Genomic DNA, 27,967 nt, shown 5'->3' on the forward strand with positions numbered 1-27,967 from the left:
GGTCACCGCTCTGCAGCAGACCCAGGAGACGTCCGGACGGTCTCCTTGTTGGCGGAAATGACGCCGACCGGTAGAGGGCGTGCAGCGTGCTGACATCAGCTGCGTGGGCTCCGGTGCTCGGCGGCGGAGAAGATGGCGGTGAACGCAGGTTGGTGGTGGAGGAGAGGCTGGGGAATGGATACAGATGCGGGAGAACTTTTCCTTCTTGTCGGTCCAGTTCAGTGTGCTGCGGTCTGTGCAGCCGCCTCGGTCACCTCTGCGATGGTGTCTCCGCCGGAGGCTTCACCATTCATTGATTGCAGTGCTCCGTCATGTCCGCCCTCACCTGTGATCCCCGCACTGCCCTGTACCGCTGGATATGTATATCTGTATATATATCCTCCCTAAAGAGCCCCCTCATGTATGAATGTATACTTACATAGATGTGTACTGCTGTCACATGACCATCCCTATAGCGCACCCTATATACATGTGTATACACATAGGTGTTTGCTCCTGTCACATGACTCTCCCTATACAGCACCCTTATTCATGATACATGTGTATACATATAGGTCCTGTCACACGGCCCTCCCTATAGAGCCCCATATATACATGTGTATACATATAGGTCCTGTCACACGGCCCTCCCTATAGAGCCCCCTATATACATGTGTACACAGGTCCTGTCACACTGCCCTCCCTATAGAGCCTCCTATATACATGTGTATATACAGGTCCTGTCACACTGCCCTCCCTATAGAGCCTCCTATATACATGTGTATATACAGGTCCTGTCACACTGCCCTCCCTATAGAGCCCCCTATATACATGTGTATATACAGGTCCTGTCACACTGCCCTTCCTATAGAGCCCACTATATACATGTGTATACACAGGTTATGGCACTCCCTATGGAGCCCCCTATATACATGTGTATACACAGGTCCTGTCACATGGCCCTCCCTATAGAGCCCCCTATATAAATGTATACACAAATCCTGTCACATGGCCCTCCCTTTGGAGATCCATATATACATGTGTATACATATAGGTCCTGTCATATGGCACTCCCCATAGAGCCCCCCTATATACATGTGTATACACATAGATCCTGTCACACAGCACTCCCTATAGAGCCCCCTGTATACTGTATACATCAGGGCTGTGGAAATAAAAAAAACCAAAAAAAAAAAACTACTTGTCCAAGGGACTAAATCGGAGCAGAATCTACTTGTCCCTCATAAAAATCCACTTGTCCTGGTACAAAATAATTTTAACCCAAATAGTATGTAAATAAGGTATTTTATTATTAAAACCTTTGATAGGCAGACAAGTATGTCACCCCATTAGGTGGATAGGGTCCCTGATAAGTAAGTCCGCCCCTTTAAAGGAGTACTGCATAGCAAAATAACGTATCCTGACTGCTGGGAAACCCCTCCCCCCGATCTTTTCTAAGGGGCCCCAGCAGGAATGAGGGCTTGTCCGCATGACGCAGCAGTCGACACCCCCCCCCCCCCCCTCAATTATCCCATAGATACATGGAGGGGGCATTTCATCAGCTGTGTCATGCAGGGACGGTCTTCTGGGGCCTCATACAAGAGATGGGAGGGTTGTCCCAGCGGTCAGACCCCCGCGATCTATTACTTATGGGGATAAATTATTTTGCACTGCAGTATTGCACCCCTCTGATGCCCCCTGCGCCATTATATTCCCCCCTCTGATGCCCCCTGCGCCATTATATTCCCCCCTCTGATGCCCCTGTGCCATTATATTCCCCCCTCTGATGCCCCCTGCGCCATTATATTCCCCCCCCACTGATGTCCCCTGCGCCATTATATTCCCCCCTCTGATGCTCCCTGCGCCATTATATTCCCCCCTCTGATGCCCCCTGCGCCATTATATTCCCCCCCTCTGATGCCCCCTGCGCCATAATATTCCCCCCCTCTGATGCCCCCTGCGCCATTATATTCCCCCCCTCTGATGCTCTCTGCGCCATTATATTCCCCCCTCTGATGCCCCCCTGCGCCATTATATTCCCCCCTCTGATGCCCCCTGCGCCATTATATTCCCCCCCCCCCACTGATGTCCCCTGCGCCATTATATTCCCCCCTCTGATGCCCCTGCGCCATTATATTCCCCCCTCTGATGCCCCTGCGCCATTATATTCCCCCCTCTGATGACCCCTGCGCCATTATATTCCCCCCCTCTGATGCCCCCTGCGCCATTATATTCCCCCCCTCTGATGCTCTCTGCGCCATTATATTCCCCCCTCTGATGCCCCCTGCGCCATTATATTTCCCCCTCTGATGCCCCCTGCGCCATTATATTCCCCCCCCACTGATGCCCCCTGCGCCATTATATTCCCCCCTCTGATGCTCCCTGCGCCATTATATTCCCCCCTCTGATGCCCCTGCACCATTATATTCCCCCCCTCTGATGCCCCTGCGCCATTATATTCCCCCCCTCTGATGCCCCTGCACCATTATATTCCCCCCCTCTGATGCCCCTGCGCCATTATATTCCCCCCTCTGATGCCCCTGCGCCATTATATTCCCCCCTCTGATGCCCCTGTGCCATTATATTCCCCCCTCTGATGCCCCCTGCGCCATTATATTCCCCCCCTCTGATGCTCTCTGCGCCATTATATTCCCCCCTCTGATGCCCCCTGCGCCATTATATTCCCCCCTCTGATGCCCCCTGCGCCGTTATATTCCCCCCCTCTGATGCCCCCTGCGCCATTATATTCCCCCCTCTGATGCCCCCTGCGCCGTTATATTCCCCCCCTCTGATGCCCCCTGCGCCATTATATTCCCCCCTCTGATGCCCCCTGCGCCGTTATATTCCCCCCCTCTGATGCCCCCTGCGCCATTATATTCCCCCCTCTGATGCCCCCTGCGCCGTTATATTCCCCCCCTCTGATGCCCCCTGCGCCATTATATTCCCTCCGTGTCATTATATCCCCCCAATGACCCCTGTGTCATTATATTCCCCCCCCCCTCTGATGCCCCCTGCGCTGTTATATTTTCCCCCCTTCTCTGATGCCCCTGTGTCATTATATTCCCATCACCCACCCCCGATGCGCCATCATATTCCCCCCCCTCCCATCTGATGTCCCCGGTGCCATTACTCTCTCCCCCCCCCCCCCCCCCCCCACCAGTTTCTCTGATGCCCCCGTGTAATTTTATTTCAGCCCAACCGTCCTATCCTGTACTCTGATCCTGATCCCCTGCTACCTGTCCTCTGGCCCCATGTGCGCTCCGGCAGGGTCAGGGGCTCGGGGGTCACTGTTGTTACTGGACCGCATCCTCGGTCCGGACGGTGGGGCGCGCGATGAGTGATGTCATCACACGCGCCTGCCGGGACGCTGTCGTCCTGTGTGGCTCGCTATAGGCTGCAGCGCACATCTGCAGTCTATAGGAGTTTACTTACAGGGCAAAACCGATTGCCCCGTTATATGTGAATTCTTTAGGCATTTAGCCCTGCTTGCCCGAAGCAGGGCTAAATGCCTGGAGAATTCACCTGCCCGGCGCCCGGAACTGTATGTCCCGGGCGTCGGGCGATACAATTTCCACATCCCTGATACATGTGTATACACATAGGTCCTGTCACACAGCCCTCACTATAGAGCCCTCTATATACATATGTATACACCTAGGTGTGTGCACCTGTCACATGACCTTTCCCAAAGAGCCCCTTATATCTGTAGTGGCTGCCTGTACTCTGCTCATTAATGGACATTATAGGCCAATTTAGCTGCCATGTTGTCATCTTAGAATCTTGCTGACAGTGCAGTCAGATCTTCACCAGTCATGCTTACACCCCTGTTCACACTATTGTTGCATTTGCTGTTGTGGTGATTAAGAACAATGGGGACATGTATCAAAGATATTACCCCTGTTTTGTGTTAACATTTTTGTGAAAAATCGTGTGCAAGCTGTTTTTTTTGCGTCTTTTTTTTCCTCCAGATGTGTAGGTTTCGGTGCACCTTTGAGTGACATATTTAGTATGCACAAATTTTTTAACTGCGTACATTTCATTTACCTGCAGAAATCTTGCACAATGACCATATTTTTTACGCAAATATAAGCCATCTTGGACTGCACTTGGCAAGATGCTCTAAATCATCAAGTTCATTTTTCAAAGAGTGGATTGAGGAGATTACTATATTTTGCCCGCAATGTATGACACTCATTGCGCTTGATTGATAAATTTAGCGCTTCTACGCATAATTTAGAATTCGGCAAAAGGGGTAAACTGCTTCTACCATACACAAATAATGATACATGTCCCCCAACGATACTTGTGGTAATGGCAGAAGGTTTCATGTGCCAGTGATGCGTATGGTAGCAAAAGATCAGCATCTTGCCATGTTTTCTGGTCTGTTCGGCAGTATGACAAGCCTCCTGTACACCAGATCAGTCAGATGGCCCCTGTTCCTATTCCAGGACCCCCTGTACACCAGATCAGTCAGATGGCCCCTGTTCCTATTCCAGGACCCCCTGTTCACCAGATTTCACTTACTGTTAGTGGGCATCTCTATATCAATGGGCATAATGAAATACATTGGGGGAGATTTATCAAAACCTGTCCAGAGGAAAAGTTGCTGAGTTGCCCATAGCAACCAATCAGATAGCTTCTTTCATTTTTGAAAAGGACTCAGAAAAATTAAAGAAGTGATCTGATTGGTTGCTATGGACAACTCAGCAACTTTTCCTCTGGACAGGTTTTGATGAATCTCTCCCAATGTGCCTCCTCCTCTTTTCCCCAACATCTGCCATCACATGACCCCCATACATGTCGGCCAATCACACTGAAGTAAGCCACTTCTGTCCGCTCGTATGTTGTGCGTTGCCATGATATTGGTGACATCTGTTCTAGCGGACCGCCACTCTGCAGAACAAAAGGACTCTGTCCAGCTGTTTTGGCATCGATGGAGGTTTGTTATAGGGTATTAATTTTCTCCCAGGTAATTTTGCCTCCACGTCAGTGCCCTCTGCCAGGCCTGCCATGATGATGTAAGAACCATTCGGCCCATCTTGTCTGCTCAATATTCTGAATAATAGTCCCTGCCCCTATCTTATATGAAGGATAGCCTTATGCCTATCCTATACAGTGGTCCCTCAAGTTACAATATTAATCCGTTCCAGGATGGCCATTGTATATTGAAACCATTGCATGTTGAGACCATAAAAGTGTAAGTAAATAACTAATACAGATAAAGCAAATTCTTACATTTAAAAATAAGAAAGAGCTGCTGGAAGCTGTAAATCACTGTGGTACAGCTAAAAGGTAGTGCAGAACATGTAGTACCACCCTGTACTGCAGGGAGGCGCTACCAGACAGCTGGTCAGTACATGCACTTCAGTAATACAGGGGTTTTACCAGTGAATGCCCATTCTGATTGGTCGCTTCTTCCAGCCATTGACACGTTTCAAAGATCTGAACTGTGTAGCATTGTATGTTGAGTCTGGTTTCACGTTACAATGGTCCAAAAAAGACCATTGTATGTTGAGGCTAGTGCTGGGCGGTATGACCAAAAATGCATATCACAGTATTTTTGTAAGTTATGGCGGTTCCACGGTATTCAACGATATCCCCCCCACCCATATCCCCCCCCGTCGCTGCTCTTTAAATTAATGAGATGCTGGCCGCTGCGCTTTAAATGGTTAAGTTGCCGGCCGCTGCGCTTTAAATGAATGAGATGCCGGTGTGAGGTTGCAAAATCCCACCTCACACCGGCCGCAACGCTGGAAACTATAAAGTTGCAAGCCGGAAGCTGTCACCCCCTCCTTCAAGCGCTAAAAGCCAGGCTTTTAGCGCTTGCAGGGGGAGGTGACAGCTTGCTGCGGCTCGCATCTCATTCATTTAAAGCGCCGCGGCCGGCAACTTAACCATTTAAAGCGCCACGGCCGGCAACTTAACCATTTAAAGCGCCACGGCCGGCAACTTAACCATTTAAAGCGCCGCGGCCGGCAACTTATCCATTTAAAGCGCCGCGGCCGGCAACTTATCCATTTAAAGCACCGCGGCTGGCAACTTATCCATTTAAAGCGCCACGGCCGGCAACTTAACCATTTAAAGCGCAGCCGCCGGCAACTTAACCATTTCAAGTGGCTGGCAACGTAATCAGTTAAATCGCAGCGGCCGGCATCTCATTAATTTAAAGCGCCAATGGCTCACAGGAGGACAGGGAGAACATATGATTATTTCCCCGATGTGGGGACAGCCGCTGCGGCTGATCGTTCATTCATTCGTTTGAGGGGCCCGACCGGTATTGCGGTATATGAAAAATTCATATCGTGCAGGAAAAACAAACCGTTATTCGGTATGAACCGGTATACCGCACTAGTTGAGGCCATTGTAAGTTGAGGGATCACTGTACATGCTAAAAGGGGTACTCCAGGGAACTAAACCCATAGCCCATCCCTTCCCTCTCACCAACCTATTGATTTGTCTAAATATCATTCATTAGCTATATAAAGCAGTTTTCCTCTTTCAGCTGTCACGTACATACAGGGTGAGTGAGAGAAAGACGTCCTTCTCAGATCCTGCTTGCCTTGGTGTAAACCCCTAAGTGAGTCTAGCCCCCACCCTTCAACACAGCACCACGTGATTTCTGTCTGGTCTAGAGCTCTTAACTTCCCCGGAGTACCCTTTTGCCCTGTAATATAAAACTATGTCCTCTTGTAATATTTTGTTTTATTAAATTGAATCTATTATGGGCTAAAAACATTGTTATTTTTTATTTGCCATCCACATGTTGCTTGTATTACAATACCATAGCAAGCTGTTTAGTGCCAGCTAAGTCAGATGGGCTCTCTGATGGCTCAGTCGCCAACCTTTTTTCTCCAAAAAGCTAATCTAAGTTCAGCTCAGATCTGCGTTTATGTGTATGTGTTGTTATTATTATTATTGATAATAATAAACAATTCTTTACTATGCTCTGTATGAGTGTTTGCTTCGTAATACAGTGAAATTAAATTAGAAATAGGTTTTTACAATAAAAATACTGTAAAGTGCACCAAAGGTGCATTTAGTCTCCTGTGTTCGATCAGATAAGTACTATTATATTAAAAAATTGTCAATGCAGTGAAGCCAAGATATGTGTTGGGAGCCACACTGTACAGATACATGTATGTGTATATACAGTAGAGCTGCAACTATTAATCGATAAAATCAATTAAATTCGATAACAGGATTCATTGTAGACAAATCCTGTTATCGAATAATTGCCCGATTCGTTGTCTGCAGCCAGGAGGCTGCTGCGGTCAGCCGCGAGTCCCGAAAACTTGCAGCAGCCTCAGTGACAGAGAGTCACTGTGGAAATTGTATTGCCCGACGCCCGGGACATGCAGTTCCGGGTGCCAGGCAGGTGAATTCTTCAGGCATTTAGCCCTGTTTTGGGCAAGCAGGGCCAAATGCCTGAGGAATTCACATATAACGGGGCAATCGGTTTTGCCCTGTGACTAAACTCCTATAGGCTGCAGCCTATAGCGAGCCGCGCAGGACGACAGCGTCCCGGCATAGGCGCATGTGATGACATCACTCATCGCGCGCACCTCCGTCCGGACCGAGAATGCGGTCCAGTAACAACAGTGACTGCCGAGTCCCTGAGCCTGCCAGAGCGCACATGGTGGCGGAGTACAGGTAGCAGGGGATCAGAGAGAAGAGGATGTTTTGTAATAATGTGGTACAGGAGAGGGGAGGGGGTTGGGCTGAAATATAATGACACGGGGGGCATCAGAGGAGGGGTATAATGACACAGGGCGTCGGGGGAGGGATATAATGACAGGAGTCATTAGAGGGGGGAGGGGGTATAATGGCACAGGGAGCATAAGGGGGGGGGATATGATGGCACAGGGGGCATCAGAGGGTGTAATATAATGGCCCTACTTAATAAAGTGTGTGCAGTGCACACCGCTTTACCCGTTGGGTATGTGAAGAGCATTGCACCCTTGTGCCTGTAGTACAGACACAAGGGTGCAATGCTCTGCACATACCCCCATGGGTAAAGCTGTGTGTATGTAGTACACATACACTGCTATACACATGGTAGTATGTGCAGAGCATTGCATCCTAGTGTTTGTAGTACTACAGAGTCTGTACTACAGACATGGGTCGGGTGCAATGCTCTGCAGTCTGCACATACATAGGAGGAGTGTATAGGAGTGCTATGTAAAAAAAAAGGAACATTTTTTTTTTTAAATCACTCAACCAATAAAAATTAGCTCCCCTTTTCCTATTGCTATACAAAAAAAAAGTTTAAAAATTTTTTTTTCCCCCGATTAATCGATGAAATAATCGACAACGAATCGATTATTAAAATAATCGTTAGCTGCAGCCCTAATATACAGTCTGTATATCTTTACACTTAATTTTTCTGTTGGAATAATCTATTGCGAAATCTGTGGCTGTAGTTTGAAGCATACCTTCCCAGTGTTCATACTGCGGATTTAGCTAAGGTTTTGGAAGCAGGTTAGCACTATTCAATGGGACTAATCCACCTCTGGGTTACCTGACATGGATGTCAAATCTGTGTGGAAAAATAAAAAAGTGAAATATGAAAATAATGGGAATCAGATTCTGCTATTATTCTGCAAAACAATAATAAGCTAGTGTAGGCAAGAGGAGGGAAATTGTATAGATAATTATATCGGAAGAATGGTTATTTGTATATTTTGAGTTAATAAAGCCCAATATATGCTAATGGTGTGAAGCCCCATTTTAACACACATTTGCAAATAAATGAACCGCTGCATATGTGTTTTTGTATAATGCATAACTTCCTCTTTTTTTCTGTAACAGTTACAGTTCCTCGTAATTTCCAGTTACTGGAAGAACTCGAAGAAGGCCAAAAAGGAGTTGGAGATGGTACTGTTAGCTGGGGCCTTGAGAATGATGAAGATATGACTCTTGCTAGATGGACTGGAATGATCATTGGGCCTCCTCGGGTGAGCTGGTTAGGGATTTTCCTAGCAGTCCTTAACACACACATCACAAACTTCTCTTAACTGAAAAAAGTGTGTACTCAGTTAAACCAGGGTGTGTAGCAATACCACTTATACTGTGGGGAAAAAAAGTATTTAGTTAGTCACCAATTGTGCAAATTCTCCCACTTAAAAAGATGAGAGGCCTGTAATTTTCATCATAGGTATACCTCAACTATGAGAGACAGAATGAGAGAAAATCCATAAAACCACATTGTCTGATTTTTAAGAATTTATTAGCAAATTATGGTGGAAAATAAGTATTTGGTCACCTACAAACAAGCAAGATTTCTGGATCTCACAGACCTGCAACTTCTTATTTGAGTCTCCTCTGTCCTCCACTCGTTCACTGTATTAATGGCACCTGTTTGAACTTTTTATCAATATAAAAGACACCTGTCCACAACCTAAAACAGTCACACTCCAAACTCTACTATGGCCAAGACCAAAGAGCTATCGAAGGACACCAGAAACAAAATTGTAGACCTGCAGCAGGCTGGGAAGACTGAATCTACAATAGGCAAGCAGCTTGGTGTGAAGAAATCAACTGTGGGAACAATTATTAGAAAATGGAAGACATACAAGACCACTGATAATCTTCCTTGATCTAGGGCTCCACGCAAGATCTCACCCTGTGGTGTCAAAATGATCACAAGAATGGTGAGCAAAAATCCCAGAACCACACAAGGGGACCTAGTGAATGACCTGCAGAGAGCTGGGACTAAAGTAACAAAGGCTACCATCAGTAACGCACTACGCCGCCAGGGACTCAAATCATGCAGTGTCAGATGTGTCCCTCTGCTTAAGCCAGTACATGTCTGGGCCCGTCTGAAGTTTGCTAGAGAGCATTTGGATGATCCAAAAGAGGATTGGGAGAATGTCAGATGAAGCCAAAGTAGAACTTTTTGGTAAAAACTCATCTCGTCGTGTTTTGAGGATAAAGAATGCTGAGTTGCATCCAAAGAACACCATACCTACTGTGTTGCATGGGGGTGGAAACATCATGCTTTAGGGCAATTTTTCAGCAAAGGGACCAGGACGACTGATCCGTGTAAAGGAAAAAATAAATGGGGCCATGTATCGTGAGATTTTGAGTGAAAACCTCCTTCCATCAGCAAGGGCATTGAAAATTAAATGTGGCTGGGTCTTTCAGCATGACAATGATCCCAAACACACCGCCTGGGCAATGAAGGAGTGGCTTCATAAGAAGCATTTCAAGGTCCTGGAGTGGCCTAGCCAGTCTCCAGATCTCAACCCCATAGAAAAACTTTGGGTTGAGATCTGGAGACTGGTTAGGCCACTCTGGAGACTGGCTAGGTCCCCTCGTGTGGCTCTGGGATTTTTGCTCACCATTATTGTGATCATTCTGACACCACAGGGTTAGATCTTGCGTGGAGCCCCAGATCGAGGGAGATTATCAGTGGTCTTGTACGTCTTCCCTTTTCTAATAATTTCTCCCACAGTTGGAGGGAGTTGAAAGTCCGTGTTGCCCAGCGACAGCCCAAAAACATCACTGCTCTAGAGGAGATCTGAATGGAGGAATGGGCCGAAATACCAGCAACAGTGTGTGAAAACCTTGTGAAGACTTACAGAAAACATTGACCTCTGTCATTGCCAACAAAGGGTACATAACAAAGTATTAAGATGAACATTTGTTATTGGCCAAATACTTGTTTTTCACCATAATTTGAAATTATTTTTTTTTTTTTAAATCAGACAATGTGATTTTATGGATTTTTTTTTCCTCATAATGTCGCTCATAGTTGAGGTATACCTATGATGAAAATTAGAGGCCTCTCTCATCTTTATAAGTGGGACATATAAAGATGGAAGCATATAAAGATTGCATTTAACAAACTACACATACAACATGCTTGCAGCAGCTTTTTTTCCCCTTTAACAGTGATGCCTGATATCTAGTGATCACCAATCAGTGTGGTTTAACAGTGAAGGAGTCACACCACACAAAAACAAAAGTTTTAGAAAAACAGACTTTTCAAAAATGAGATTAGTCATAAATGAGTCCCTATCAGACTGGAACAAATTACATGGAGTTCAGGAGAAATGGGACTACTTAAAAGACGCTTTATTGAAGGCAACAGAAAATTGCACTAGACTTGTCAGTAAAAGCAGAAAAAGGAAGAGACCACTGTGATAGCCAGCAGAAGTGGCCAAAATCATAAAAAACAAAAAACTAGCATTTAGTAATTATAAAACAACCCAGAGCAATGAAGATAGGGAAATCTACAAGACTAGGCAGAAAGAGGCCAAGCAAGTTATAAGAACTTCTAAAGCGCAGGCAGAAGAAAAACTAGCTTAGTCTGTGAAAAAAGGGGATAAGACATTCTTCAGATATATAAATTAAAAAAGGAAATCAAAACAAGGAATAACTAAATTAAAAACAAAGGAAGGAAGGTATGTAGAAGAGAATAAGGGGCTAGCCGACTGCCTTAATGAATACTTCTGTTCAGTTTTTACAGAAGAAAAAGGAAAAGGACCTCCATTAGTGAGAAAAACTAAGGAATCGTTTGATGCATGTGTCTTTACAGAGGAAGAGGTTCTACGTTTGCTTTCTAAAGTGAAGACAAATAAATCACAGGGGCCTGATGGGATACACCCAAAATTATTAAAAGAGTTTAGTGGTGAGCTAGCAAAACCGTTAGCAGATTTATTTTACCAATCAATGGTAACAGGAGCCGTCCCGGAAGATTGGAAATTAGCAAATGTTGTGCCCATTCACAAGAAAGGTAGTAAGGAGGAATCAAGCAACTATAAGTCAGTAAGTCTGACATCAATAGTGGGGAAATTAATGGAAACCCTACTAAAGTATAGGATTGTGGAACATCTAAAATCCCATGGATTGCAAAATGAAAAACATGGGTTTACTTCAGGGAGATCATGTCAAACAAATCTTATTGATTTTTTTGACTGGGTGACTAAAATAATAGATGTCGGAAGGGCAGTAGACATCGCATATCTAGATTTTAGTAAGGCTTTTTGACACTGTCCCACATAGAAGACTTATCAATAAACTACAGTCATTGAGCTTGGACTCCAATATTGTTGCGTGGATTAGGCAGTGGCTGAGTAACAGACAACAGAGGGTTGTAGTAAATGGAGAATATTCAGAGCAAGGTCTTGTCACCAGTGGGATACCTCAGGGATCTGTACTGGGACCATTATTGTTTAATATCTTCATTAGCGATATTACAGAAGGTCTCGATGGTAAGGTATGTCTTTTTGCTGATGACACAAAGATATGTAACAGGGTTGATGTTCCTGGAGGGATCCGCCAAATGGAAAAGGATTTAGGCAAACTAGAAGAATGGTCAGAACTCTGGCAACTGAAATTTAATGTGGATAAGTGCAAGATAATGCACCTGGGGCGTAAAAACCCTCAGGCAGAATATAGATTATTTGACACAGCCCTGAACTCAGTATCTGAGGAGAGGGATTTGGAGTAATTATTTCAGAAGACTTAAAGGTAGGAAGACAATGTAATAGAGCAGCAGGAAACGCTAGCAGAATGCTTGCATGTATAGGGAGAGGTATAAGCAGTAGAAAGAGAGAAGTGCTCATGCCGCTGTACAGAACACTGGTGAGACCTCCATTGGAGTATTGGGCGCAGTGCTGGAGGCCGTATCTCCAGAAGGATATAGATACTCTAGAGAGCGTTCAAAGAAGAGCTACTAAACTAGTACATGGCTTGCAGGATAAAATGTACCAGGAAAGGTTTAAGGACCTTAACATGTATAGCTTGGAAGAAAGAAGAGACAGAGGGGATATGATAGAGACTTTTAAATACATAAAGGGAATCAACATGGTAAAGGAAGAGAGCATATTTAAAAGAAGAAAAACTACCACAAGAGGACATAGTTTTAAATTAGAGGGGCAAAGGTTTAAAAGTAATATCAGGAAGTATTACTTTACTGAGAGAGTAGTGGATGCATGGAATAGCCTTCCTGCAGAAGTGGTCGCTGCAAATACAGTGAAGGAGTTTAAACATGCATGGGATAAGCATAAGGCTATCCTTCATATAAGATAGGGCCAGGGACTATTCATAGTATTCAGATTATTGGGCAAACTAGATGGGCCAAATGGTTCTTATCTGCCGACACATTCTATGTTTCTATGCCATTGGAACCCCACTTTAAAGGGGTATTCCGCCCCTAGACATCTTATCCCCTATCCAAAGGATAGGTGATATTATGTCAGATCGCCGCGGTTCCGCTGCTGGGGACCCCCAGGATCCCCACTGCGGCACTGCGCTATCACTACAGCACAGAGCGAGTCCGCTCTGTGTGTAATGACGGGCAATACGGGGGACAGAGTAGCGTGACGTCATGACGCCGCCCCTCGTGACATCACGGCCCGTCCCCTTAATGCAAGTCTATGGGAGGGGGCGTGACGACCGCCACGCCCCCTCCCATAGACTTGTATTGAAAGGGGCGGGCCGTGACATCATGAGGGGCAGAGCCGTGACATAACGATGCTCCGGCCCCTGTACCGCCCATCATTACGTGCAGAGCGAGCTCGCTATGTGCTGTAATGATAGCGCGTTCCGCAGCGGGGATCCCGGGGGTCCCCAGCAGCAGGACCGCGGCGATCTGACATCTTATCCCCTATCCTTTGGATAGGGGATAAGATGTCTAGGGGTGAAATACCCCTTTAAGATAAAATTGATAACCATACATAACCCCCATTAATAAGAGCAATGTGAGCTGCTGTTCTGAAGCACCAGCATTCCTTGTATTTATTAGTTCAGCCCTGCATACCTGTAGATTGTCACAGTATAGCTCAGCTGTATTATAGCTCGCAGTATTATACTTGTGTGTTCATGTTGTGTTCACTTTTTTCAGACAAATTATGAAAATAGAATATACAGCTTGAAAATAGAATGTGGACCTAAATATCCCGAAGCCCCTCCGACAGTTAGATTTGAAACAAAAATAAACATGAATGGTATAAATAGCTCCAATGGTATGGTGAGTATGCATCATCTTGGTTTCTCATTTTAGGAATGTAAAATTCAAATTTAAAAGCAATACTTTAACCCCTTAAGGAATCACCGTTTTTCAATTTTTTCATTTTCGTTTTTTCCTCTTTACCTTTTAAAAATCATAACCTTTTCAATTTTCCACCTAAAAATCCATATGACGGCTTATTTTTTGCACCACCAATCCTACTTTGTAATGACATCATTCATTTTACCCAAAAATCTACTGCGAAACAAAAAAAAAAAAAAATCATTGTGCGACAAAATTTAAGAAAAAAATGCCATTTTGTAACTTTTGGGGGCTTCCATTTCTACGTCGTACATTTTTCGGTAAATATGACACATTATCTTTATTCTGTAGGTCCATATGATTAAAATGGTACCCTACGTATAGTTTTGATTGTCTTACTTCTGGAAAAAATCATAACTGCATACACAAAAATTAATACATTTAAAAAAAAAATTATTTTCTGACCCCTATAACTTTTTTATTTTTCTGCATACGGGGATGTATGAGGGCTAATTTTTTTGCGCCGTGAGCTACGTTTTTATGTTTTGATTGGACTTTTTGATCGCTTTTTATTCATTTTATTATGGTATAAAAAGTGACCAAAAATACGCTGCTTTGGAATTTTTTTCCATGTACACCATTGACCGTGTGGTTTATTAAGGATATATTTTAATAGGTCGGACATTTATGCACGTGGTCATACCACATATGTTTATATTTTTATTTACATTTTTTTTTTTTTTAAAAAGGGGAGTTATTCAAACTTTTATTAAAGGCCATCTGTGGCCAAAAACAACTTTATCCCCTATCCACAGGATAGGGGATAAGTGTTTGATCGCCGTGGGTCTGACCACTGGGGCCCTCCTCGCTCTCCTGCACGGAGCCACGGCTCTGCTGTGCAGGAGGTGTGCCGGCTGCTGCATGACGTTGCGGCCGACACGCCTCCTCCATGTTGTTCTATGGGAGAGGCGGGGAGGCAGCGTTCGTATGGGGAGAGGGCATATTGTCGGCCTCTCTAGGTCGACCCTACACGCATTAGTTCTCTCACTGATCGGGCCCGTTCAGGAGATCACAGGGGGTCCTAGCAGTCGGACCCCCTGCGATCAAACACTTATCCCCTATCCTGTGGATAGGGGATAAGTGTTATAACGCTGCAGGTGTCCTTTTTTTTTTTTGTTGCACTTTTTTTTTGCAATGTTATAACCCCCATAGGGGACTATAACATGCAATACACTGATTGCAGGCACTGATCAATGCTATGCCATAGCATTGCATTGATCAGTGTTATCGGCGGTAGATTGCTCAAGCCTGATTCTCAGACTTGGAGCAATCAGTCATCGATCGGACACGCAGGAGGCAGGTAAGGGACCCTCCTGGTATGTCCTAGCTGATCGGGACACCGCAGTTTCAATGCGGTGATCTCGATCAACCCGACTGAGCCGGGAATGTTTTTTTAATTTTTAACTTTTTTTAACTTTAGACGCGGCAATCAATTTTGAGCGCCCGTTCTAAAGGGTTAATACCGGACATCACCATGATCAGTGATGTCCTGTATTAGCCCCGGGTCCCGGCTACCGTTAGCCACTAGGACTGACGCGATATGACACGGGGTCACCGCGTGACCCTGCGTTATATCGCGGGAGTGGGCACAGGACTAGAGATGAGCGAACTTACAGTAAATTCGATTTGTCACGAACTTCTCGGCTCAGCAGTTGACTTTTCCTGCATAAATTAGTTCAGCTTTCAGGTGCTCCGGTGGGCTGGAAAAGGTGAATACAGTCCTAGGAAACTCTTTCCTAGGAATGTATTCACCTTTTCCAGGCCACCGGAGCACCTGAACGCTAACTAATTTACGCAGGATAAATCATCAAATGCCGAGCCAAGAAGTTTGTGACAAATCGAATTTACTGTAAGTTCGCTCATCTCTACACTGGACGTACAGGTACGCACTGCGTCCTTAAAGGGGTATTCCAGGCCAAAACTTTTTTTATGTATCAACTGGCTCCGGAAAGTTAAACAAATTTATAAATTACTTCTATTAAAAAATCTTAATCCTTCCAATAGTTATTAGCTTCTGAAGTTGAGATGTTGTTTTCTGTCTAACTGTTCTCTGATGACTCACGTCCCGGGAGCTGTGCAGTTCCTATGGGGATATTCTCATATCATGCACAGCTCCCGGGACGTGACATCATCATTGAGCAGTTAGACAGAAAACTTCAGAAGCTAATAACTATTGGAAGGATTAAGATTTTTTAATAGAAGTAATTTATAAATCTGTTTAACTTTCCGGAGCCAGTTGAATATATATATATATATATATATAGGTTTTGCCTGGAATACCCCTTTAAGGAATTAATGGTTGGGATCATTGTAAATCACACTGGGGAAGAATTAACAAAACCTGAGGAAAAGTTGACCAGTTGCCAGTAGCAACTAATCAGATCGTTTTTAAAAAGACGTCTGAAAAATCAGAGGCAATCTGATTGGTTGCTAAGGGAAACTTGTGAAGCTCTGCACAAGTATTAACCCCTTAAGGACCACGGGCGTACCTGTACTCCCGTGGGAATACCTGTCCCTACCGCTTGCCAGGCTGGGACCGGACTAGGATGCCTGCTGAAATCATTCAGCAGGTACACCGTGCAAACCCCTGGGGGACCCCCCATGTTGGCGATTAATTCAGGTTTTTGATTTTCGGCGATTCCGGGTCAGTCGTGACCCGGAAAAAAAGGATGATAGGTGCCGTCCGACACGCTGGGAGTTGTAGTTTTGCAACAGCTGGAGGCACACTGGTTGTGAAACAAAAAAGTTAAGTAACAAACTGTGTTTTGCAACCAGTGTACCTCCAGCTGTTGCATAACTACAACCCCCAGCATGCACGGACAGCCAAAGGGCATGCTGGAAGTTGTAGTTTTGCTACAGTTGGAGGTTTTCCCCCCATGTGAATGTACAGGGTAAATTCCCACGGGAGGGGGTTTACAGTGAGTTTCTCGCTGCAAGTTTGAGATGCAGCAAATTTTACGCTCAAACTCCCAGTGGGAAACTCGCTGTAAACTCCCGCCCATGTGAATGTACCCTAAAAACACTACGCTACACCTACAAAAAATTAAAAAGTAAGACACTACATATACCCCTACACAGTTACTCCCCCCCCCCCCCCCCCCCTAATAAAAATGAAAAACATCTGTTACGGCACTGTTTCCAAATACTAGGGGTTGGAAAACAACAACTCCCAGTATTGCCGGACAGCCATTGGCTGTCCAAGCATGCTGGGAGTTTTGCAACAGCTGGAGGCACCCTGTTTGGGAAACACGATTTTGGAATTGGAGGCAAGTGTAATTCTTACATCCAGGTCCGTCCCTATGCAAATCCCTAATTTAGGCCTCAAGTGCGCATGGCGTTCTCTCACTTCGGAGCCCTGTTGTATTTCAAGGCAACAGTTTAGGGTCACACATGGGGTATTTCTGTACTCGGGAGAAATTGCCTAACAAATTTTGGGGGTCTTTTTCTCCTTTCACCCCTTATGAAAAGGTAAAGTTGGGGTCTACTCCAGCATGTTTTTGTAAAAAAATTTACGCTAACATGCTGGTATTGCCCCATACTTTTCATTTTCACAAGAGGCAAAAGGAAAAAAAGACCCCCAAAATTTGTAACGCAATTTCTCCTGAGTACGGCAATACCCCATATGTGGATGAAAAATGCTCTGTGGGTGCACAACAAGGCTCAGGAATGAGAGTGCCATGTATATATGAGGTGATTTGCACAGGGGTGGCTGATCATTACAGCGGTTCTGACATAAAACACATTTTGGAAACTGCACCTCTCAAGAAACATAACAAGGGGTATAGTGAGCCTTAAAGGGGTATTTTATATATATATATATATATATATATATATATATATATATATATATATAAATATATATATCTCAACTGGCTCCAGAAAGTTAAAAAGATTTGTAAATTACTTCTTATAAAAGATCTTAATCCTTCCAATAATTATCAGCTGCTGAAGTTGAGTTGTTCTTTTCTGTCTGGCAACAATGCTCTCTGCTGACATCTCTGCTTGTCTCGGGAACTGCACAGAGTAGAAGAGGTTTGAGTATGGAGATTTGCTTCTACTCTGGACAGTTCCTGAGACAGGTGTCATCAGAGAGCACTTAGACAGAAAAGAACAACTCAACTTTAGCAGCTCATAAGTACTGAATGGATTAAGATTTTTGAATATAAGTAATTTACAAATCTGTTTAACTTTCTGGAGCCAGTTGATATATATATATATATATATATAAATATATATATATATATATAATATATATATATAAAAAGTTTTTTCCTGGATAACCCCCTTTAACATTTAAAGTTGGACGTGAAAATGAAAAATAATTTTTTTCACTAAAATGCTGGGGTTATCCCAAATTATTATTTTCACAAGGGGTAATAGGAAAAAAGACCCCCAAAATTTGTAACACCATTTCTTCTGAGTGTACAGATACCCCATATGTGGACATAAAGTGCTCTGCGGGCGAACTACAATGCTCAGAAGAGAAAGGAGCATCATGGGGCTTTTGGAGAGAGAATGTGTCTGAAATTGAAGGCCATGTGCGTTTACAAAGCCCCCTTGGTGCCAGAACAGTGGCATGTGACTACATTTTGGAATCTACACCCCTCACGGAATGTAATAAGGGGTGCAGTAAGCATTTACACCCCACTGGTGTCCGACAGATTTTTTGATCAGTCTTCCGTGAAAATGTGTTGTTTCCCAAATGTGTTTTTTTTTGTTGCTGTTCTGGCACCATAGGGGCTTCCTAAATGCGACATGTCCCCCAAAAACAATGCTTTCAAAAAGCCAAATGTGGCTCCTTCTCTTCTGAGCATTGTAGTATGCCTGCAGAGAATTTTACATCCTAACATGGGGTATTTCCATACTCAGAAGAAATGGGGGTTACAACTTTTGGGGGGCATTTTCTCCTACAGTGGTCCCTCAACATACGATGGTAATCCGTTCCAAATGAACAATCATTTGTTGAAACCATCGTATGTTGAGGGATCCGTGCAATGTAAAGTATAGGAAGTTGTACTTGCCTGTCCCCGCCGCTCCGGACCGTCACCGCTTGTCACCGCTGCCCTGGATGTCCCCTCCATCGCTGTCGCCACATCCCCATGGTGTCCCCGACGCTCCGGACGTCTTCTTCCCCGGGATCCTCGCTCTCTGTCGCCGTCATCACGTCACTACGCACGCACGCCACTCCTATTGGATGACGGGAGGGCGTGCGCGGCGACGTGATGACAACAAAGGAGAGCGCCGGCAATGGAGGGGATCCCGAAGAGGAGCTCCGGAGCCCCGCGGACAGGTAGGAGACCATGACCGGAGCACACGGGGCACCGTAAATGGCTATCCGGCGGCAGCTGAAGCAGTCAGCGTGCCGGATAGCCGTTTATGCGATAGCCCCAACATACAAAAGCATCGTATGTTGATGCTACCTCTGAGAGGCCATCGCATGTTGAAATTATCGTATGTTGGGGCCATCGTAGGTCGGGGGATCACTGTATTACCTCTTGTAAAAATTTTAAATTTGGAGAAAAAGATAATTTCATTTACACATCCGACTTTACCGAAAAGTCGTCAAACACCTGTGGGGCGTTAAGGCTCACTGTACCCCTTGTTACGTGCCATGAGGGGTGTAGTTTCCAAAATAGTATGCCATGTGTTTTTTTTTTTTTCCTTTGCTGTTATGGCATCATAGGGGCTTCCTAAATGTGACATGCCCCCCAAAAACCATTTCAGGAGAGCACTTTCCATTCACATAGGAGGCATTTCTTTACTTGAGAGAAATTGGGTTAAACATTTTGGTGGGCTTTTTCTCCTTTTTACCCCTTGTAAAAATTCTAAAACTGGGTCTACAAGAACATGCGAGTGTAAAAAAAACACACTTTCTGAATGTCATTTTGAATACTTTGAGGGGTGCAGTTTTTATAATTGGGTCATTTGTGGGGAATTTCTAATATGAAGGCCCTTCAAATCCACTTCAAAAACGGAACTGGTCCCTGAAAAATTCTGATTTTGAACATTTCGTGAAAAATTGGAAAATTGCTGCCCTCTGATGTCTTCCAAAAGTAAAAACATGTCAACTTTATGATGCAATCATAACGTAGACATATTGTATATGTGAATCAACATGTAATTTATTTGGTTAGGACTATTTTCCTTACAAGCAGGTAGCTTCAAAGTTAGAAAAATGCTAAATGTTCTAGTTTTTCATGAAATTTTGGAATTTTTCACCAAGAAATGATGCAAGTATCGACGAAAATTTACCACTATGTTAAAGTTCAATATATCACGAAAAAACTGTCTCTGTATCAAATTTATAAGTAAAAGCATCCCAGAGTTATTAATGCTTCAAGTGACAGTGGTCAGATGTGCAAAAAATGCTCTGGTCTGAAGGTGAAAATGGGCTTGGTCCTTAAGGGGTTAATAAATCTCCCTGAAATGTTTTCTTCTCAGTCACACACGGCACATACGTAGTGTATTTGAAGCCGCAAGAAATCTTCTGGGCAGTGGGAAATATGCTATGTATGCACTAGAACCGCAGCCCTGTGTGTGTAGTAAGGTTCAGAGGCAGGCGGAGTGCACCAATTAAACAGTGATGTGTGGCCGCCTCCTAACCTCACTGCACACACAGGGCTGCGGCCCTGTGTGTCTGCTTCTAGCGCATACGCAGCTTATTCCCTGCTGCCTGTCAGATTTCTTGCAGCATCAAATACCCTGCATATATGCTGTGTGGTACCCTACCCTAAAGCTAATTTTAAGACTGCTGGTTTCCTGTTGCAGTGACAAAAAACTGGTACAAAAACAGTGCATCATTATTATTCTTAGCATTTTCCAAGTTAGGTAAAATTGGATTAAACAACTGAAATGTTAAAATGACAAATACATCATAAGGAAATTAAATGTTTTCCTCTTATACATTTTCTAAAGTAAAAAAAACAGGGGAGTAGATCTGTTGCTGTAGTTATACCAATTTGCTTGTGGAAAAATGTTACAAGGTCCAAGACATCAAAATTAGGAAGATTAAAATGAAATTTTTATTGCATGAAAAATTACAACATAGCGGCAAATATAAAAGTTTCAGCCAAACATGCCCCATTTCAACAACCAACAGTAATGATATTTTCATTATTAATAGAGGAGAACGTAGCACACCACTTGGAATGAAAAGAGAGGTATTTTTATTTATGAAATCAAATAAACAAAGTAACTGAAGTTTCAATCAATTAAGAACTTCCTCAGACCTATGTGAAATGACCTAGTAAGAATACATATGTATAAGTAACATAGTCCATATTGCGTATACATAGCAAACATATACAGAACATATGTGGTACACATCAAAATAAGGATATAAGAAAACTAAATCTGACTAAATACAGATACTTTGCTGTTGTAAAGCGTATTACAAAGCCATATAAAGTAGGACTAGAAAAGCGAGCTAATGCTTCAGGGGGTATAGATATGTATGCGGGGTACATATGGTATATTGCTCTAGAGAACACAGCGTTACAATACAGAGTACAAATTGCAGGCAACATACCATGGATAACTGAGAATGAGGTGTAAAATAAATTCAAGCAGGCTAAAGGTAGTTGGATGGCGGAGATGGCGACTCACCAGATTGCTGCGGAGGAAAATGGAGGACAAGGCAAAAGTGACGGTCAAGAACCGTGGCTTGTGGAAGGCGACCTCAGTCGCAGGAGGCTGTGTGGGTTTAAAAGGTGCAGTATAAAAAAGGACGCCAGGGAGCACTTCCGGTTCAAGGAAACCGGAAGTGAAAGTAGAGGTGAAGCAAAGTAGTTAAAAGTAAAAGGAGGGGTTAATAAGTATCCAGAGATGGATGAAGGATGATGTGGAAGTGGGAACATCTCTGGCATTTACCTTTGGTTTGCCGCTCATCCCGTTCTGCCCCTTTTCATCAGCCAACAGTAATGATATTTTCATTATTGTCAGCCTTGTTTTGCTGAGAAATTGCTGCTATTTTTGCAGCTTTGTAGTAAAATTTGAATTTTTAAACACTAATTTCTTGTTACTTGGATTTTGTTGTATTGGATTGTTATGCAATCTGGTAAATAAACGCTTCATATACTGGTGCAATGGTCCAACAGTTAGCTTAAGGCTCTCATCACTAAAAATGAGGAGCAGTTTGGCATCACAGCTCGCAGTAGTTTGCATCAGAAATGGGCATAAGATTCAGCAGAAATCTATACCATCTCTAAATTTGGTGTAGATTTCAGTGTGTGGCATACGGACAGGACAAAATGTACCAAATGTATTAAAAACCTGCGCATCTTACTCCAGCGCGCATTGCTTTAGGCTGGCTTATGAGATACCGGTCTAAGTGAATACCAATATGTGTGTTAGGGCTTTCACAGGAAAGTTATAATGTCGATAGCCTGTCCAAACCTGGCACCCTGCCTCTTAGCTGTTCAGCAGAGCCATGGCTCTAGCACATACACAGTGAAAGGCCAGAAACAGATGACTGTTCATTGTGTAGTAGTGGCGCTGGGTTACTTGAGCACAGCTAATGTTTACTTCAGTGGGACCTGTACTGCAGTAACACACAGCTCCACCACTACACAATGAACTGAGCCATCTGCTTGCACAGAAAACCCCTTTTAAGGGCCCATGCACACTATATTTCTGCTTGTAGACATTCATACTGAATTCCACTTACAGCAGCCTCCCGTTGTGTTCACTAAGATTCTGCTGCTCTGTGTGTACTAAGGAATTTCTGCAGCAGAAATTCTGTATTCCAGAATGTGCATTCTTTTGACTGAATTATGCCAGGGACTGCATTGCCATCAATTAGGGTGGCACGTAATGTCCACATGGACCTTATCCCTGACTCTGCTGGTGCCTATTAAATTCCATAGTGTGCATGGGCCCTGACTCTACAGGAAATAGCAGCAGACTACACTTACCTTTACAGTAGAAAAAAAGATATTGTGATGCTCACTGACCCAGAGTCTGACAAAAGGGCACTCTTTGACTATGTCACCTGCATGGGGATCTATCTATACATTTGGTGTTTATGTCCTGAACTTTTCAAGCACATCCGGTTAACGTAATAAAGAAACAAGCATCAAACAGAGACAAACACTGCAGTGAATGCTCTCTCCACAATCTGGACCATATTGATATATGTGCTGAGCTGTGTTCCAGGGTTACAAAGTGTGATAAAGTAAGAGCTAGCCTTATGTATAAAAGACCAAAAATTGTAAGTTAGATGTACTCCAGACTGGGCAGTTTTGTTTACAGTTTCTATTTTTTTTCTTCCCTATCCTTTAGGTGGACTCACGATGCATACCTGTTTTAGCTAAATGGCAAAACTCATATAGCATTAAAGTTGTTCTTCAAGAACTTAGACGCATGATGATGTCCAAAGAAAATATGAAGCTCCCACAGCCTCCAGAAGGACAGACCTACAACAATTAGTTGATATGGGAATGTTTCCATACTCCTCCCAACCCCCGCCATGAATTTCTATAAGGCCTGCAATATGTATTGTTGCATGCCTCTCCAGCTCTGAGAGGGAAAAGCCCTTTCAGCCCTGACAACTATAAACTGGGCACAGTTTGCACATGACTCGTCCTTGTTGGCTTGGATGTCTCCTTGTTTTGACTCCCATTGGTCATGGACTTATGCAATGTGTGTTGCAGTGAAACCCCTATACATCTGCACAAAAGAGAGAAAACGTTTGACAGGAGTGTAGGGGTTCCAACGTAGTATTATTTTTTTGGATGTAGTGTTGTTTGATCATTGGGATTTACACATTCATGAGATTTTTGTTTCTTTCAAGAGCAGCATCAATTTCTTTTTACGTAATATAGGGTTCCTTTTACTAAGATTTGCTGTGTGACATTTACATTTCTGTGAGATCATCCATAGCAATATAGTTCATACTGCTGGTGTGTCAGCATGTACTGCTGTTAAGAGGTATGATGCAGCGTCTTACAGCAGTTTAAATTATATTTTTATCTATGAACATCCAGTTATATGTAGATATAATCTACAAAGAGAGAGATGGATAAGTTTGTAAATGCTTTGCATTACTCTTCTTGTGCTAATCCTGGAAACAGCCTGATCACTTAGGTTCGCTGTACTTTGCCAGGACATATTGGAATTTCGGCACAATGGTATGTCAACATATATTGTAGTGTGCCCATTAAAGGGTTACTCCCGTGGAAAACTTTGTGTTTTTTTTTTGTTTTTTTTTTCTTAAATCAACTGGTGCCAGAAAGTTACAGATTTGTAAATCACTTCTATTAAAAAATCTCAATCCTTCCAGTACTTTTTAGAAGCTGTAAACTAAAGAGAAATCCCAAAAAGAAATGCATTTCCTCTGATGTCATGACCACAGTGCTCTCTGCTGTCCATTTTAGGAACTGTCCAGAGCAGCATATGTTTGCTATGGGGATTCTCCTCTGCTCTGGACAGTTCCTAAAATGGACAGCAGAGGTCAGCAGAGAGCAATGTGGTCATGACATCAGAGGAAATGCATTTCTTTTTTGGATTTCTCTTTAGTATACAGCCGATTAAAAAGTACCGGAAGGATTAAGATTTTTTTTAATAGAAGTGATTTACAAATCTGTTTAACTTTCTGGCACCAGTTGAGTACCCCTTTAACTTTAATGAACCGAACAGTGCACGTTCAAGAAAGAAGGCCAGTCACTAGTAGACTGTTAGGCCCCTTACATTAAATGCAGCAAATTTGTATAAAAAAAGGAACAGAAGAATGACGCTATCTTAAGTGCAATTCATTTTACCACAGAGCTTGTGGGAAAAAGAGTGGATATGCACTTCCCTGATGGTGTTGCGCCTACAAGCACAACACTAGAACGAGCATTTAGCTCTTGCAGGTCCTTATGGCTGCCAGGCATCTGCGACCGATCATCAGTCAGAGCGTTGGTAATGGTACATATGCAAGTTGCAAGGATTTTGTTGAATCATTTGAAAATGGAGATGCAGCAATGGTGCCTGAGGTGTGCAGTGGTGATCAAGGAACGAATTCCTGGTGCAAATAAATGAAATGGGTTGAGAATTAAAAATAAGCTTAATTTATCCACATTGCAATTTGTTCCTAGATCACCACTGCACGCCTCAGGCACCACCGCTGCATCTCCATTTTTGAGTGAATGTACTAACTCCTTGCAACCGGCGGATGTGCCATTCTGCAGTAAACATTGTAATTAAATACCTTTTTATGCTTATATCCCAATACTACAAGTATAAAGCATCATGAATGTGGCCTCAGCTGAGTTCCTATAATGCAGTTTATTTATGATTTTTGCATCAGATTGCCAGCGCCTGGTGTAAATACAAAACCTCCCAGAAATTATCACCAAGGCAAATGAACATGAAAAGGATGCTGGGAGATTTCTGCTCTGAAGCATACATCTTTATAAGAGCAGCTGTAATACAATCTGTAGAATAACATTATATGTAAACTTTTAAATGCTGTTCACCGCTGGATATTCTCTTTAAATGTCATGCAGGAAATATTAGGAAAGTTCTCCTATTAAAGTGTTACCGTCATTAAAAAGAAAACTTTTCATGTGTCACATGCAGACATCTCAAACGTTTTGATCAGTTGGGGTCTTGGTCTCAAGACCCCCACCGATCTCTAGATATAGCCATAAAAAACATGCGGCGGCACAGCTCTCTACCTAGCTCAGTCCTTCTGATTGCAGGAAATGGGCTCTAGTCTATGGACTTCTGCAATTGGATGGACTGGACGTCCTGCCATTCCATCCTAGCTATATCTAGAGATGAGGGGGGACTCGGCACTGAGACTGACTGATTAAATAGTTTTTATTTTTATTTTTTATGACTGTAACGATTTAAGGTGTCACAGTAAACACAGGTTCAGAACAATCACGCCTAAATGAACTGAATGTACTTTAATACGTTTCTCCTAGCTAGCACCTGATATTCACCCAGTTTTTAGAGAAATGTTTTTCAAAGATGGTTCTTTTCTGAGATGTGTATTAACCATGAAGCAATATGATTGTGTAAAGTGGGTCATTGCCAACTAGACAGCCAACACTTACTGTGAACAGATGAGACCTCTGCGCATCCCCTAAGAGTCTGTCTCTTATTAGCTCCGAGACAGAAAGCTCTATAGTCCAAAATCCCTCAGGCCCAGTTTTCAAGCCTTAGATTGGGCACATAAATTGTGCCATTCATAACCAGCTTTAGTCCTGTAGCATCTCTCACAATCTGGCCAGCTCGCCTATATATAGATGGAAAGAATTATTTTGAACAGGATCTTTTTTTAGCTGTTTGTGGAACATGAAAATGCAGAAAATTGCCTTGTTCTTATTGTTTCCTAAACTTAGCTACTTCCCTCATACGTGTTATATATGGGGCCAAGTATAGAATCATATTTTAATGTTCATGATTTGGGTATGATTGGTTGTACAGTATTATACTGTGGTATGGTTGGCATTATTTCAGGATGGGGTCATTAGCTTCAAAGTGCAAAGTGTCACAGTTACTATGGATATTTGCACTTTTGGCAATTGCACTTCTACACATTGTCAGTAAATAGACCCTGTTGTGTTGTATTCATTTACAGGGCTTAGAGATGAGCACAGCATGAATATCTTCTTACATGTAAAGGGATCATTGGACACTGGCGGGGCAGATAGACGGGCTACACGTGTTGCTTTTCCTGTTCCTAGGGCCGTGTTAGAATGTTTTTGTTTGCTTCAAGCTGTCATGCATCTGTCACAAGAGAAAAGTGTGAAGATATGGAAGTTAATATATATTGCACTTAGACAAATATCTGAAAAGAAAACCAATTCTATATGCACCCTGTTTGGCAAAGGGAATGCTGTTATTAAGTACATTGCAGTGAGAACATACGCTGGTGTTTCTTTTGCGAGAGTCATAGAAGCAGACTAGGAGACCATGTTGTGTCAAAGTGTGTTCAAACCGAATCTTGTTCATTGAATTTGAGATAGTTAACTCTAAAGCAGCTCGTGTTTGTTACTTGTAACAGACAGAAAACATTTGTTTACAGCCTTTATTCCAATAAACTGCATTCTTATACAGCAGATGTATATGAAAAGGATATGGATAATGTGACCTGAGGCTGAAGCTAGTCTTACAATGTAAATAAAATGTTGAAAGTGACAGACTTCTGTGTTATTTTTATTTGAAGGGAATCCCACAGCAACATCACCAGCACTTACCGTATTTTTCGCTGTATAAGACGCACTTTTTCTTGCGTCGGGGGGGAAAGTTGGTGCGTCTTATACGGCAAATACAAATTAAAACCCTGTCCTAACGCGGCGGTCCCGGCGGCCATCAACAGCCGGGACCCGCGGCTAATACAGGACATCACCGATCGCGGTGATGCCCTGTATTAACCCTTCAGACGCGACGATCAAAGCTGACCGCCACGTCTGAAGTGAAAGTGACACTAACCCGGCGCGGCATCCCGAACAGCTTACAGGACACAAGGAGGGACCTTACCTGCCTCCTCGGTGTCTGCTCTGTGCCGGGATCCCCTGCATGGCCGGCGCTCTCCTTCGTCGTCATTGCGCACGCCGTCCCGTCATTCAATAGAAGCTGCGTGCGTAGCGACGTGACGGAGAGCGAGGATACCGAGCAGCAGAGACGTTCCGGAGCGACGGGGACACCCAGGGGACGCGGCGACAGCGATGGAGGGCGACATCCAGTGCAGCGGTGACGGGTCCGGAGCGGCGGGGACACGTGAGTATTACTTCCAATACCAGTGGTCTTCAACCTGCAGACCTTCAGATGTTTCAAAACTACAACTCCTGGCATGCCCGGACAGCCAACGGCTGTCTGGGCATGCTGGGAGTTGTAGTTTTGCAACATCTGGAGGTCCGCAGGTTGAAGATCACTGTCCTATACTTGACATTGTATTTGGTTCAGAATCTTTTTTTTCTCTAGATTTTCCTCCTTTAAAAT

At 43.6% G+C, this 27,967-nt stretch overlaps 1 protein-coding gene across 1 annotated transcript; it reads left to right on the forward strand.

Moving 5' to 3' along the window:
* Positions 1 to 27,163, forward strand: UBE2V2 (ubiquitin conjugating enzyme E2 V2). The gene is made up of 4 exons (XM_056521884.1): positions 1 to 148; positions 8,788 to 8,933; positions 13,829 to 13,954; positions 23,315 to 27,163. The coding sequence occupies exons 1-4, from the start codon at positions 133 to 135 to the stop codon at positions 23,459 to 23,461; spliced, it is 435 nt and encodes a 144-aa protein (XP_056377859.1). The 5' UTR covers positions 1 to 132; the 3' UTR covers positions 23,462 to 27,163.
* The last annotated feature ends 804 nt before the right edge of the window (positions 27,164 to 27,967 follow it).

The sequence above is a fragment of the Hyla sarda genome, chromosome 5 (assembly GCF_029499605.1).
Source record: "Hyla sarda isolate aHylSar1 chromosome 5, aHylSar1.hap1, whole genome shotgun sequence".
In the NCBI taxonomy this organism is placed as follows: domain Eukaryota; kingdom Metazoa; phylum Chordata; class Amphibia; order Anura; family Hylidae; genus Hyla; species Hyla sarda.